The sequence below is a fragment of the Emydura macquarii genome, unplaced genomic scaffold, assembly GCF_026122565.2.
Source record: "Emydura macquarii macquarii isolate MOO-44397 ecotype Brisbane River unplaced genomic scaffold, CSIRO-AGI_Emac_v2 contig_3451, whole genome shotgun sequence".
In the NCBI taxonomy this organism is placed as follows: Eukaryota; Metazoa; Chordata; order Testudines; family Chelidae; genus Emydura; species Emydura macquarii.
Window position 1 is genome coordinate 6,183,855 of NW_027133588.1, and position 16,258 is coordinate 6,200,112.

General features: G+C 42.0%; 1 protein-coding gene across 1 annotated transcript in view; it reads left to right on the forward strand.

Moving 5' to 3' along the window:
- The window catches only part of ANXA2 (annexin A2), a 43,079-nt gene that overhangs the window by 18,158 nt on the left and 8,663 nt on the right, over window positions 1–16,258 (forward strand). Inside the window, exons 4-6 of the mRNA XM_067534592.1 lie at window positions 5,008–5,102; window positions 9,631–9,744; window positions 14,722–14,812. Coding sequence (XP_067390693.1) covers window positions 5,008–5,102; window positions 9,631–9,744; window positions 14,722–14,812 — 300 coding nt within the window. The remainder of the gene's footprint in view (window positions 1–5,007; window positions 5,103–9,630; window positions 9,745–14,721; window positions 14,813–16,258) is intronic.

A 16,258-nucleotide genomic window follows, 5' to 3' on the forward strand; every position in this document is an offset into this window, starting at 1 on the left:
AAAACAGATATGTTTAAAAATGTGTTAGCTAGCTGTGAGTAACTCAGCTGGTCCATGTTTGTGTCTACAGTGTGCTGAGGGGCTTTTAACAACGGTAGTTACAGTGTGTTAAACACACCTTTTTACTGCAGCTCGTTTTCCCAGTGTAGACAAAGCCTGCGTGAGTAAGAGGAAGAGCACTCACTGATCAGAGGTGCTGGAACTGGGGGTGCTGGCTTGAAGTGGTTTCCATCATATATAGGGTTTACAGTTTGGTTCAATGACTCTCCGTCTCCCCCCCCTGCCACACACAAATGGTTCCAGCACCCCTGGGCGCTCATTTTATCTGCCTGTGCTCTTAGCTCATAATAGAATCTGAAAATGATTGCACAGGTTTAGCAAGTTTGGTATCTTGTCCCTTGGCTCAGTTACTGACTTTGTTCTTTCCCTGCCCCCCTCCCTCCCAAAAAAAAAATGGAGTCAGGAAAAAGAGAGAGAAGGAGCCTAAGTATTCGGAGCTAGGCTGATTGTTCAGTCTGCAGCAACAGGCTAAAAGCCTTTTTTTTGTGTGTGTGTGGCCTCATTATCTCTCTCCTAACGAGTAGAAAAGCGTTTGCCCAAGAGTGTCCAAATGTACCAAACAAGAAGTTAGTCTGGCTAAACCTCACCTTAGTGGCAAGCCCCTGGGAATGTCTCACTTGGAAGTTGAGCGTCAAAGGGATAAGTCCCCAGGTATTTTTGTCCCTGGATGTTCACTTAAAAGTGGAAGGGGAGAGAACAGCCTATGTCGCTTGCCTTGCAAAGGGATCTGCAACCTTGGGCCATCACTCCCTCTCCGCACCCTGTTGAAGCAAGTCTCTCCCATGTAAGTAAGAATCACAGCTTGCAGATTTCATGGTAGAATCAGGACTGAAGCTATGGAACTGTGACCAGATCACTTTACTGTGGGACCTCTTGGCTTAGAATAAACACAGCGTTGATCAGTGTGAAGTACTGCACCACGCCGGGTAAGTGGTGGTGTAGGTTGACTAACCAAGTTGCCAAGCACTGTGAAAAGCTCCTGTGTTAGGTTATCAGTTAAATGCGTTCGGGAACTATGCGGTGTAGTTGTAACTGCAATGGTCCCAGGTTACTAGAGGTATTACAGAGGGTGGGTGAGGTAATATTTTTTTATTGGCCCAACTGCTGTTGGTGAGAGAGACTAGCTTTTGCGCCACCGTGGGACTGTAATTTCTCACCCACCACGGCATTCTGGAACCGTAATTCTTCTCTAGTGAGAGTTGACATGCCATGAACTTCCAGTGTGGACGCCTCACTGAGTTTGGTGACTTGAGGACTCTGAAATGAAAAGGCAGCCTTCCTTCTGCAGGAGATCTCCCACTGGAGCTGAGCAGAGATCCTAGGAAGCTGGGTGGTGGGGCAGCAGAAGTTGGAGAGCTTTGCTCTGATGGGCCTTGTCCTTGCCACCCTTCAAGCTGGGCTGGAAACGAATGCAGTCGTGTGTCCGGTTTGGAAACAGTCTCATGCTACCCACTTTTCACAAGAATCTGACTCCTTGTGAATCCTGGAATGGGAGGAAACCGCAATTCTCTAAAGATGAGGTGGCCGCCTTCCACTGGCAGGAGAGCACGTTGTAGCATTACTAAGTAACAGTGCTGCTATAAGGAAACAAGTTGGGTCTAGGATTCCCAGTGAATGTTGTGGGGGTGGTTTTTAATGTAATTTTTAAAAGTAAAACAATGGAGGCAGGAGAAAAGCCAACGTAAAGGAAAGTGCCCTGGGAGTTTTGGCTTGTAATTGTCTTTGTCTTTGTAGACAGCAGCACTTGTATAATTAATAATTTTATTCTTTCACAAACTTTCCCCATGTCAGATGCTGCATCTAAATGGGTATTTAATGGGTCAATAAGTTAGAGAAAACACTCAGAGAATGATTCTTACAAGCTAGATTTTCCAGTGAGTGGGTGTGTTCTGTATGGAAATACAGTTCCGTTCTGTAGTCTCCTGTTTTTATTACAGACACCACTGTATGTGCTATAATGTGTACAAATATGAAGGAAGCTATTTATAAGACTGCTTTGGAAAACAGAATAGTCTAGAGGCTTTAGGCCTATTTTTCAAACCTGGCATGTAAGTGAGAGAAGCCCAATTCTGAATATGGGCTCACAGATTGGCACACAACTCCCAATACATACCTATTTTACATATCACAGTTCCCATCTGAATGTCCAAATGCAGAAATGCGCCCGATTTTAGACACTTTGCCCCTTCTAAGCCCCATCCTCTCAATCAGAGAATACAGCTACAAAAGGCCTCATTACATCCATGACTAGGAACAAGGAATCGGCCACTGGAACTCAGTCGAATGAAAACTTTAGCATGTTAGAACCTAACACTGTGAGCAGCTTTTTGACTCCCCTTTCTGGCTGGCCGTCCTTGTATATCCTGTGCTACTATTTTCTGGTTGGAAGAATTTATCTGGATATTTTCTACAACTGTAACATTCTGCTTCTGTCTTTCTTTGAGTGGCAGCTCCAGACAGCTATGCTTAGTCAGTACTGTACATCTGATGCAAATGGACAGTATATCTAGGGGCTAACTTTCAGTTGAATTGTAGCATTAGGGACACAATTAAATGGGTGTTATAAATTTGGGGGAGTGGATTGGTAAATATTTTCTGCTTCATACAGTCTAATCGAGGTTGGAATAGGTATTATTTTTCCTCTATAAACCAGCTGTGCCTATTACAGGTAGGTGGAGTGTGAAAAATAAATTTGCAAAATTCTGAATTGAAAACAAGGTTTCACTTGAACAACAATATATATTTACCCCAGGCCTTGTGAAAATTTGACCGCCTACCATATTGAATCAGAATGCCTTGAACTAACCTAACCTCTACAGATCAGTTCAAATCCATTCAGCCTAAAAAATGTGATGGCACCATCTATATTTTCCGCACAAATCTCTTTAACCCCTTGTTCCCTGGCAGCCTAATAAGTATTTTAACAATAATGTGGTGGTGGTTCTGATTATTCCTGATGACTGGTGGCTAATTTTTTTTTTTTTTCAAACAATTGTTTCTTTTTAAACAATTGTTCAGTAGAGGTTGGATCACCATGCATGCAGAGACCTTCATGTTTACATGAAGAGATCCACCTAAAAAAACTAGTTGGGACAAAGTTAGTTGCTGGAATGTAAATACTGATTTTTCTGTTAGAATGAGTATTCGAAGAGTTAATGCCAGAAAACCTCAAGGCAGCTATTCTATTTGAATACAGTAATAGTCCATTATTAAAATCCTATTGATTGGCAGTGTAAAAGCATGTGATAGGTGCAAGAACACTGCCTAGCTCCTGATGAATGAGGGGTTAACTGCCATTCAGCTTTCCTCCTCTTCTTCAGATGTTTAGAGGAGATGCTGTGGACCTGATCCTAAGCCCTTTGAAGTCAATGAGAACTGTGGCAATTAATTTCATTGGGGTTTGGACTGCCTGGGATGTGTAAGAGAGTGTGTTTGAAAGGCAGAAGGATGAGAACCCTTGGGAAGGCCAGTCTCTATGCTCCCACTGTGGGTCTACTAGCAGAGCCCGGGGTGTTGGCTGGCCAACCCACATGTCTCCAGTTTAGGTTCTGTTGGTAGGCAGTGAATCTAGTTCTGTATGTATAGCATAGCTGTTAACCTCTAACCAATCCAAATTCTCTCTGTATTTCTCACACACTGATCTGGAAACCTTCATTTTAAATGTTATTAAAACATTACTGTTTTGTAGCTCAACTGCTTAAAAAAGGTAGGCTGGAGAATTGAGCATCTTCTAGGCCAAAACCGTAGCCTGCATCTCCTATTGGCAATTTCGGGAAGCAGTGTGTATTAATATAGCTCCTTCCAGTGAGTATCAAAGGGTATGTCTACACTGCAGGTTAAGCCCAGGATCAGTAGAACTTCAGCTAGCAGACCCAGGATTTGTTAACCTCTGGCTTGGGCGTCTACTCATTTGTAACCCCCGGGTAGGAATTGGTGAGCTCTGGGCCCCGACATTATGGGGGCCTGAGTCAAACCACCCATTTCCCAGACTTTCTAACGCCCTTCCGAAATGTGGCTGCCCTTGCCCTTTGTGTGCCGTGTGGGAAAACTTGACTGTCCAGACAACAAAGAAAGTCAGCCCAGCCGAGGGGTTTGTGGGATACTTGTGGTGGACTTGCAGGGTATGTCTACACTGCAATTAAACACCCACAGCTGGCCTGTGTCAGCAGACTCGTGCTCTCTGGGATCGGGCTATGGTGCTGTTTAACTGAGGTGTAGACATTTGGCTCCCCACCTACCTAGCAAAGCAATAGGGCTTGCACCCTGGGTCCCAGCTTGATTTGGACTCAGACCCTCCACACCTGTAGGATCTTGGAACCCTGGGTCCAAGCCCTGGATTAATGTGATTCGCATGTAGACGGAAGGGGAGTTAGGCTTGAGCCTGAGTTTGACCCTGGGTTTACATGGCAGTGTAGACATACTGGGCCCTTAGCCTTTTGAGCCTCTGTGCTGCTGAGAACGGGGAAGGTAATGGCCTTTCTTCTAATCACTGTGTGGAAGATTAGTGACATGCCCAGCACTGAACTGGAAAAAGAACGGCTTTATTTAGAAGCCTGATTGAAATTGCTCAGTTGAAACTACATGAGCAGGCTGTAATTACTTGCAGTTCCGATCAGTTTTACGGGAAATATTCTCCTAGCAGGAGATAGAAGTAGCACATCATCTCCGTGTTCCAGGCCAGTCATTCAAGCAGGAGAAGGGCTGAGTGTGTACATGTTTCAAAGTGCGTGCCCACAGTGGGCTTTGCACACGTTAGATGTGCATCTCTGTGAAAACTGGTGCTGTCGTTGGCTCCACTTACTGTGAGGGCAGGACAATGTTGATACTAATGAAGTCTATTGTGGGTGTTGCATACTTTGCACTTCCAGCAAATGACACTATTTTAATAATTAAGAGACCAGTGCAAGAGGGGATTTCCCAGTAATCCTTTGCCTTATATCTTGGTAGGTGTGGATGAGCTCACCATCATCAACATTTTGACAAACCGCAGCAATGAACAGAGGCAGGATATTGCCTTTGCCTATCAGCGGAGAACTAAAAAGGTACTGAAAGCATCTAAGCTGGTTTATGGTGGGTACCATTATTGACATGCATGGTTAGGTTTGAAGTGATCATACTATGATTGATTTCACTGGGCGGTCCACTTGCTTTTTACCATGGCTGAGCTTGGATTAAGACAGCTGGAGAAATAGCTGGTAACTCTTGATGCTCTACACCTGTAGGTATTCCAAAGGAACATGAATGCTGGTGGTGGGATGTGCTACCACAGTTCAGAAGACCCCTTTGCAGCCCATCTGATCACAGGCAGTTAGGACACCATTGGAAGTAACAGCTGTGCCTCTGCTACCTAATTTCCAAGGATGCTGAGCATGCACACCTGTAACTGAAATCACTTGGAGACGGGGTTCTTAGCATCTCCAAACATCAAGCCCAGTGTTTTAGCCAGTCACTTTATCCTATATTGCAATGTCCTTCTAAGCTGTGTCCATGTTGTGTGTTTTTATGTGAGTAGCTATAGATGTGCTTGAGCGTGTGTGAAAATCCTTTTGTTTAAGCGATGCCTGAAATTCTGGGACCCGGGGAAAGGGGGAGGATGTGAGGGATCTGCATGTTAATGTAGCTTATGTGGAGGAAACTCTTCCAGCTTGCATTCACAAAGTCAGTTTAAATGACTGCTGCAACCAGTTATGCAGTGAATCATGCAGTTACTGAACAAAATCACTCGCCAGCTAACAATATCACCTGGTATTATCCTGACAAGACTGTCCCGTGTACCAAGCTATTGATGAAAAGGAGCCTTTAAAATATGTACAGCTGTCTGTAAAATGAGCCTTGCTAATGGAGTTCCAAGAGATGTTTTTTAACAAATTTTAAAATCTTATTATAACTGAAGTTTTATGCCCACATAAAAGGAAAAACATGCATAGATTCCAGTTGGGGTTATGATGAATGCATCTCTTTCAGATTTGTCAGACACCAAATAGAAGCTCTGAAAACTCAGCTGAAACAAAATACAAATTCAGAGCTCCATTTTTGAAATTCAGAACTTTTTTTGCATTCCTGACTTAGGTACCCACAGATTGTCATAAGCATGTGCAAGCTGGGTGTGCACACAGTCAGCACACACGTGTGTGCACAGACAGCTGAGTGTAACCCCCATCTTGTGCAAGTGCATCAGGATAGTTGTGGTTATAAGATGGACCCTGAATGTAGGACTTGACGTTCTGTTAAAAATAGACCCAAGTTCTGAAATCAGGAACACGATCGACAGAATTTTTACCTGGATGTTCACTTCCTTCACTTATGTTCCTCCCTTATCGCAACCCGCAGGCATGCTTAAGATGCCAGTTAGAATAGGAAGTGTAGAGGTGCCAAAGGTAAAGTGACCTGTGGAAACAATGAAAACTAAGAGAACAGGCCTTCCAAAGCAACTGTGCAAACAAATGACTCAGTGTTAAGAGAGCAGGAAACAGCCCATGAAATTGATGCATCCTGTCTGATGAGTCAGGGGTGTGCCCCCCGCCCAGTGCTCTCTAAGGATAGTCTCTGGTGGATTTCCTTGGAGACAGTTTATGTTGCTAAGATAAAGTCCCCTCCTAAGAGGTGGAGTTGGTACATTATGCATGGCGTGCTGTATCCTGTTGCTTACAGCAGGGGTCCTCAAACGTCTGTTAATAATATCGATCACTGTATGTCTCATGAATCCATCTCCCTTCCCATTCATGAAAACTCACATCCTCTTTGGACCATCTTTCTTTTGGGAACCAGCATCCCTCACCCCTGCAGCTGCTAACTCCCTGCCTTTTGCCTGAGGCCTTGTCTAGGTATGTCTTTGCACAGAGCTCTGCAAACTTCTGGCCAGCCCTGCCCATTGTAACCCTACAGGGAGTCAGTCAGTTCACCAGCAATCATTTGGGATTGTGCTGCCTTAGTCTCATTTTTATTTGGGTCATTTTCCTGTTTCTATGTGTGTGATTGAGCTGCTTGCCCAGTGTTTGCCTGCTGCCGTTTCCCCTTTGATTCACGTCTAGCGGTGGCGGAGAATGGCAGGAAGGAACTCCTGCTGGATACGTGGAGTAAGGCTGCCTATAGCAGACCTACCCCCTGCAGGCCTACGATTCCATCGCTGCCATTCGAAGTGACGATGCAGACAGAGCCATTTCCAGCCCGTCCATAATGTTCCTCATACCGGTGCTGTATTAAACTACCTTTGGCTTAAGTGAATGGACGCTTGTCCTGTTCACTAAAGGATCGGTGATGAACAGCTAGCTGGAGACCCATCTAAGACAGAGCGCAGACCCTGTAATCGCTCACTTAAACTGTCACCTGCAGAGTGCACAACACGCCGCTTTTGCCGGAAAAGGGACTTTCCCACCAGACTCCCATGGTGAGCTAGGAGCACTGTCTTCCTGAGCCCAACTGGTTCAGCAGCGTTGAATGAAGCTCCCTGAGATAAGCGATCGCTTCCTGTAAGCAGCACTGAATGTTGTTGATGCTTCTCTCTACATCAGGTTAGGGAGCTTCACTTAGGATAGAACTAGTTCCTAGTGCTTCACATACCTAGCCGTGGTGCTTGCAACCCTTACTCTGGGAATGATGGCCTGTGCAGGTTGACTCGCTGGTTTGAAGCTCTGTGGTAGAATGGCTGTAAGATGTTTAGATGCACTTTTTTTTTTGAGAGAGAGAGAAGAGTTATAAAAAGAAATGTTAATGCACTTAACTCTGATCCCCATAGAAGTGCTGATGTGTACTTCACATGTCAGTGTCACACTGAAATTGTGCCTAGACTGAAACAGAAATTGTTTAAAGGAAACTAAGGGCATGTCTACATGGTGCAGCAAAGCAAACTGTAGGGGTGTAATGTGTAGTGTGTACTTATGTGCTGTTTTCTAACTGCTCTGGGTAACACCTGCACAGAGCAGATAGAAAACAGCACATAAGTGCATTTTACAAATTACACCCCTATGTGTGCTCTAATAGGTGCCTGGTTTGCATTAATATAAAATCCTGTTTGAAACAGGACTGCATCAACACAAACTAGGTGCCTTTTAGAGTACCCCTGCAGTGTCTACATGGGAAAGTTACAGCACCCTAGAAATCACGCCCTTCTGGTGTGCTTTGCTGGTGTCATTTAGACAAGCCCAAAGCTGAAAAGCAGATGGAACGAGGGAAGAGGAAAGAAATTAAACCACCCAAACTAATGTGAATTAAACTGCTTTTCTAATCCCATCGCATTGATTTGTATGCTTTTTAACCTTTACATCGATCGAAGTGCAAAGATTAGACTTCAGACCAAGTTGGCTGGACTTGATCATACTCTGCTGGAATTGATTAGAGAGGGTGCATTGTCTGCAGTGGTTAATCTGAAGTCTGAAGAGCTGTTTTCATGCATGTACCATGGACTAATGCACCTCAGGTATGGTAGTGGAGTTAGATATTCGTAGATTGAAGGAAAGATGGTCCTAAAGACTCCTCTTTGTTGTTCTTGGATGGGATCAGCTCGCAGAATGTCGGGCGGCTGGCCTGTGTCTTCCATCCCAGCACAGACTGACACTACCCCCAAAATCTGTTCAAGCCCTTCCTTAAAGGCTCCGTTTTAGTCTTAAAACATAAAAGTCACCAAGTAACACCAAAGCCAAGCAATTTTCCTGAGCAGAGCAGGCTGCAGGGGCCTGGCGCTCTTGCCTCTTACATTGTGCCCCAGCTTGTTTCATGTAGCTCTTGCCCTCTCAGCTGAGCCATGTACTGGCTTTTATAATCACTTGGTCAATCTCAGCTAGGAGGTAGCTGATCTGTCACGGGGAGGCTGGGCCCAGTTCACTTAAAGGGGCCAGCCACTCTGTGACAGAGTAGTTATACATAAGCTTAAGAGCCTGTTTTGAGTATTTGGTGTACTGTAAACGATTCCTTTCAGACATGTCCGCAGATGTGGAAATGAGCTGAAGTGCTTTAGATCTTTCTGACTCTCTGAGCTGAGCTTCAGAACTTGGTTGAGGTGATCGTGGGCTTTCTTTTGTTTCCTTTTTACCAAAACTTGTTCATATGAGACATTTAACAGCTGCAATGAACCCAGTCGTGTCCTTTTGAGAGCTCCAGAATTAGGGAGGTTACTGACTGATTTTCATTCCAAAACTGATTAGGAGGAGTTGATGTTCCTTAACTGCATGGCAGTGCAACGAATCTGAGCCATTAAAATACGACCTGAAAAGCTTAAAATAATGTGAACCCTAAATTTGAGTTCCCTGAATTTCACCACGTTCTAGGAAATGGACACATTTCCTTCTATTTAGTTTCTCTCTAGCAGTGAGAGACTGTGAGGGATGGGGACTTGGCCTGCAAGCAGACTGGTGATCGTTTCCTTTCAAGGGGTGAAGGAAACTCCGCTTGACCCATTTTTCCTTTCTAGACTTCCCTGAGTAACGACCCTGTATTCTGTTTCCTTGTCCACTCTCCAGGGAAAGCAGTGACCGTCTTGAAGATTCACAACCACCAAAGGCAGAATTGTCTGGAGGCCAAAAGTGAGCTTCAATCATTTTATCCTTTTTAAAATTTTATTTTATTTTTTAAAAGGAACTTTCTGCAGCGCTGAAATCAGCTCTGTCAGGTCACCTGGAGGCAGTGATTTTGGGCCTGTTGAAGACTCCGCCTCAGTATGATGCTTCTGAACTGAAAGGTGCCATGAAGGTAAATGAGCATTGAAATTAAAGTACTGTAACTCCAAGTCTGAGTCATCCTTTGGAATTGCTACCTAAGGCCATGATTTTAAAAAATGGTCACATATTTTTAAGTGGTGCAGTCCAACTCAGGGCAGCCAAAATCAGTGTTCACTAGTTAAATTCTTGGGCCATGTGATATTTTTAATCTAAAAGTTTGTCACTTATTTTTTAAATATAACTTTGAAGAATGAAGATAATGCTAAGGACATAACTGATCAGCTGCTTTGAACAGGCACTCGTCAAAGAGCATTTGGAAAGCAAACTACTTCCCTGATTGCATTTCTACATTTAAAAAAACCAGTCTTTACAATAGTACAACAAAATAGAGAAGTTGTTAGCTCGAGCTAAAAACTCCTGTGATAGCACATAAACCATTTCCAGTCACTGGGTCACATCACTGATTGTGAGGGAGTGTCTCATACCTAGTCCTTTCCCTCTCTAGAATCTGAACACAAAGCGGTGCATGAGGCAGACTTCCAAAGGAGCCTCTGAAAGGGCGGCTTTGAAAAACTTTGTGCACATTCATGGTAGAGTGGCCTATTACCTTGAATGGTCCCTTGTTAACTACTTATGCTAAACAATTTGTACCACCTTGCACTTTGCTGTGATGCATGCTGGGAGTTCCTTTCCCAGACCTGAAGAAGTGCTCTGTGTGGCTCAAAAGCTTGTCTCTCTCACCAGTGGAAGTTGGTCCAGTAAAAGATTTATTTACCTCACCCATCTTATTTTACTTACATTTTTGGTATTCTTAGTTTGGTACATTTTGGGGGTTTTAAATTTTTTCATGTATTTAAAAATAAATGTTTGTGAACAATTATATTAAAGTTGGCAGCAAGAAACTGAACTAGTTAACAGACATCCTACCTACATAGAAAAATTTCAGGTACGGGTAATAAAACCATTTAATAAATTATAGTCAAACTTGGTACTTTTGAACAATCAAATGCTGCCCTCTGCTGGCTAACACAGGTACTGTCTAATTTATTCCAGAACAGGTAGACCCCGTGTTTTTCATTCTATCTTCTGATTATTTATGTGTGTGAAATTACGGACAGTCATCACTGTGCCTGTAATGTATTTGTAGCCAGAAGACCAGGCTGTAAAGCTCTCGCCAGAATCACTGCTTGTGTCATAACGCACTTGTTCTACTTTCTGCTGGTGACTTATGTCCTCATCATCAACTCACATGTCCACATCCTCCACTGAGCCAAAGCCTGATATCCTGTGTCTGCTGTTAGCATTTTCAGCTGTGGTTGTTAAATGCTGCCATTTGTGCATGAGCTTTAGCTTGGATTGACTCGTTAGTTTTTTTTATTTGAAACTTAATAAGCCACGTCCAAGGAGAATCATAGGTGAGAAAAGAAAAATCTCCGCAAAAAGTTAATGATTACTCATGAGTTTTTGGAATTAACCCTCATATTGAACCAAAAAACACTCAGCTATTTTTGTATTGGGGTCTTGGAAACTCTTAGTATGTCAAAATTGGAAAAACACCATGTGGGATGCAATTAAAGCTAATATTGGAGTAACCAGTAAACTATAAAACTATGAATAAGTTAAAACGCCCTCACCAGAGGCTCTTCGGGAAACTCAGTAGTTCTGTCATAATAGGGAAGGTCCTCTTGTGGATCAGAAACTGGTTAAAAGATAGAAAACAGAAGGTAGGAATACATGGTCAGTTTTCACAATGGAGAGAGTTGACAGCCAGAGATTGGGTAGTGGGCTAATCCAGTATGGCAGTTCTTATGTTCTGGGAACTGGGTGCAGTATTACCAGATGACTGGGCAAAAATCTGTCCAGTCCCACATGGGCAGAGAGCCCCAAAATAGTAGGTGTAATAGGGTGCATTCTGTCCTGTAAGTGACTGACAACCAATGATGATGAGTGGCTTAAACACACAATTCATTGGCTGCCAACTTGAACAACTCCTCTATGGGATGTGCTTGGAAAAAGCTTTGACTGTGCTTTTTTAAAAAAAAAAATTATTTTTGTTGGAAGCAGCATCTCCCACAAGCTAGTTGCTCAATCTATAGGAATTGTAGATAGATTTAAAAAGCTGTGACCAGTTTTAAAAAGGGTTAGAAGAGAAGCCAAGTGTCCCAAGTTAAAGTCCACTGAGCGAGAACCCATCCTAACTTGGTTTCAGCTAGAGTTTACTTTCATTTAAACACTTGCTCATCCAGGGAATTTCATATGATCCCGCTGCCATACATAGAATGCCATGCCACTTAATGACTTGGATTGTAAGCTCTTCGGGGGAGAAGCTGTCTTTTTGTTCTGTGTTTGTACAGCACAATGCAGTCCTGGTCTGAGTTGCTACAATAATAATAATAATTAATAATAATACTCTGGCTTTATGTAGTCATAAAATTGACTGACTGACTATAAACATGATGGGCCTGTTCTTGCAAATAATCCAGTTAAGGTATTTAGGATGAAATCTTGGTCCCACTAAAGTCAATGGCAAAACGGTCTGACCTCAGTGGGGCCAGGATTTCACAATTAACGTCTTGGGTAGTCACAGTGAAGTCCTCCAGCATTAAGCATTTGCCAGATCTGGCCTTCAAGTTTCATTTTGTACCATTTTACCTCCCAAGTTTACAGGATCAAGCCCTAAGGTGACATTTTAATACAGTAAAATTTAGGGATATTTTGTGGAAGGCATTTTCCACCATTTTACTTTTATCAGAAAGCAGAATTGAGAATTGTTTCTACCTTTATATAAGAAAAGTAATTTACATAACTTCAGTCTTATGAATGATATGTTTTTTGTTGATAAAGTCACAAATTTAGGAGGTGGGGTTTTGGCTTAGCAAACACCTGAGATTTGATGATGTATTGTAAATCCTGCCAGCAAAAGCAATTGGCTCATAAAATAACTCCGGCTCTTTTTCATAATAAAAAATTGAAATTAACAATTGACCAGTAGCCTGAGGATAGGAGCATGTTGATTGAACTACACTGTTTTGGAGCATCTGAACTCCCATAAAGTTTAATTATCAGCTGAAACCTTTTTATGTGCTTAGTAATTTTCTTACTGTATTAACACCAATAATTGGTTTCCATTTTAAACAGTTGTAATTCAACATAGTTCAAAGTAGTGCTGCTACGTTCAGTTTTACTTTAGCTCCACAGAAAGGCAAGTGATATAGAAACCTGATTATTCGATCTTGACTTTGATCACAAAACCCAGACTTTGAAATACATATTTTATCATGTCCTTTCAACACATTCAGCTTGTTCAAAATGTATGTATCAATCTGAATATTTAGTCTATCATGCTGAAGACTCTTTCATTCCTTAGTATTAACATGGATAATAATACTGTCCGCTCCCGCTGTATTGTGGGCTGCAATATTGAGTTCTGCTCTTAGAAAATATCTGAAGACTGTACAGGATGCATAGAATTCTCTGTGGGTATAAAATATTCGTCTCAATTTTTGATTTAAACAAAGGTATGTAGAGGTCAGACTACGTTTATTTGGCTTATTATCTCACTGTTAAAAGGCGTTTGCATCAGAAACCAACAATTCCTCTTGATGGTGTTCCTTATTTTAAGTCCGCTGATCCAGCAAAGCTTTTAACCGTGAGCCTGACTTCAGGCATGCGGCTAGTGTCATTAGCTTCCAGTTCAGCACGTTACTTAAGTGCTTTGCTAGATATGGGGCATGAACTAAGAGATACTGTTGTTTTCAATAGGACCTGTTGGTTCCTGATGCAAATACGTTAACAGTGAGAGAATAAAACAAATACAAAGAGTGCCTGACTTTTTTTTTTTTTTTAATGGAAAATGTAACGGGGAGTATTCACATGCTTGAAGTCAAGGAAATACGTACTTGCTTTGCTGCATCAGAGGCATGGAAGGTGCCGCCCTCCAGGTGCATATTACCCCAAGTCTTATGTTTCTAATAGCTTTACTAAACGATTGTCTGGTTGTCGTGTGTGCACAAGAGAGGCCAGTTCAGGCCCTAACTCAAAGGGGGCAAGTTTTGGTGCAGTGCACTAAACTGAGGGTTGAAAAGAAATGTATAGTGCTAGTGACACCTTGACCTTCTCTAGAAACTCAATGAGACAATCAAATTAGTATTAAAATACTCCTGGCTTGTGGTTTTACCATTGATGATATTAGATGTATCTCAAGGTTACTAGAATAATACTTGGCATTTAAACACTGCTCATCTATGGGTTTGTTTTTTTAAAATCCTTTGAATAAAGGTATGAATTTGCTTCACGAATGCTCCAGGAGGTTGATAAATAGTATTATTAGCCCCGTTTTACAGATGAGAGAAGCTGAGGAACAAAGAAGCTAAGTGATTTTTCCAAAGATTAAACAGTCGTTGGCTGAGCTGGAATAGAGGCCAGGATCTCTAGCCTTCTGCACACCAGTTGCTAGACTCTAGTGAATAGACTGTACATATAAAAGTAGGTAAAGTTCCAGTGTAAAGTCAGTATACGGAAGGCAGAGTTAAATTTGTTACCAGCCTCTCCTGCACTGTGACAAACCCCTTCCATTTTCTCTTTTGTGATAGTTTGTTTTCAAGTGAGATTTTTAACATAGGTTGGGTGCCTGCTCTCCAGTACAGTAAATCAATACTTGCATTACTCTGCTTTGCCAATTGAAGATTTTATAGGGAAATGCTTGGCTTGTCCCTGCAAAATATTGGGTAGCAGTCATTTTCACGCTGCTTTCAGTGCTCTGCCACTAACTTGGTTGCAAATAGTTATTGAGAAGAAGGAGACTGAGCCATCAGCAGCAGGGTCAATACCATTAGCAAAAATACCAGTAGCTACATAATTAACATTTTTACAGCTGCTTGAGATGGGAATGTTCTCTAAGGTTGAGTGGAAGAAAGGAGTACTACCAAATCATGTACCAAATGTTTCCGAACCATTCTAGCTGTCCGGTCATTTTTAGTGTCTAACGAAAACTTACCTGTGTTTTCAGGGTCTGGGAACTGATGAAGATACTCTCATTGAGATCATCTGCTCCCGGACAAACCAGGAGCTTCATGAAATTAACAGAGTCTACAAAGAAAGTAAGTGTGTGTGTTAGTATTTTCAACACAGTAAACTTTAAGCCCTCCCATTTTCTCCTTTTGGATGAGTGAAGGGAGACTTTGGAAAACTTTTAACCATTGGCCTTCCTGGGGATTCTCATTATCCCTATTGTTTTGGTCAAATAAAAGAGAGACAGGTATTTATGCTGGCATAAGTGATGAAGTCTTCAGTGTAACTGAACATGACCTAGACAGGCTGCCTACCATAAATACTGTATCTAACACCTTATGATTTATGGACCCACACATACTGGAGGAGTTCTAGAGTGAAATACTGGTGCCATTGATGTCAGTGGAGCCAGGATTTCACCCAGTGCCTGCACTTTTTAATATGCACAAATTAAGGTGCCATGAGGGCTAACCGGAATTATGCCTTCCATGCGTGGTTTTCACTTAACCTTTTGCCTTGAAATTAACTTGAATTGCAGAAGCATTTTCCATGGAGGAAGAAAATTCTCTCTCAGGGTTTGGTACCTTGGAATCCACTGCAGACCTTGTAGTAAACAAGTGTGGGTGCATCTACTAATCACTTTTTTTCATGTTAAAACAACAGCAATATTTTGTTTTCTATTTTTATTGTAAGTAAGACAGAATCAGTGTAAATGAGAGCAAAAACCTGCTCCTAGATTCTATCCATGCTGAGCAGTTGAATTTAGAATCCATTGAAGAAGCCCTTTTATCACTTTAATTGATAGAGCTGCCAAAAAAAAAAAAGGCATAAAAATCTGGACAAGACTTGATAAAAGCATGGATTCCTTTTTTTTCAACTTTGCTAAAGGATATTATCCATTGCTTGCTACATTTCTCAGTTGATGGTAACTGGATTTAACAGTGATTTGAACGTGAGTTCGGTATCAAACAATATTCCGTAAGATTTCTTACGACCCTTTCATGTTTCAAGTTGCATTCATCACAAACAGTAACGAAGGTGTCCAGTGTGCTCACAGACAGCAACAAGTTAGCTTTAATTGGAGAAAATTGCCTCATATTTGTTCTTTGGTAGCTGCAAACAATTCTGTAAATTAGCAATGGCTGAAAGCAGCAATTAAGTATGAACAAAGACAGTTCTAAGTATTAATGGCATAAGATGAAAATAATATTACAGTGATGAATTGGATGTAAACACCTACATGCTAAAATGGAAGGATCCAGGGATAGATTCCTATAGAACTCCAGGGGGAAAGTAGCAGCTTTATAGCAATGCAGAAAATTGCTACTCTAATAAGAAATAAAACACTCTAGTGCCATGCCAGAAACACAGACAGCATTCCTGTATTTAAGCTTATGTATTTAAACTATGGTTATTCTGCATAAACTTGTCTCTTAGCTGCAAGCAGTCTAACAAATTGATGGTTGGTGATCTGTATCTGCTGTAATAAAACACTCATTCAAGAGCCTAGTAAGTGTGTGGTGTGTTTGTGTTTA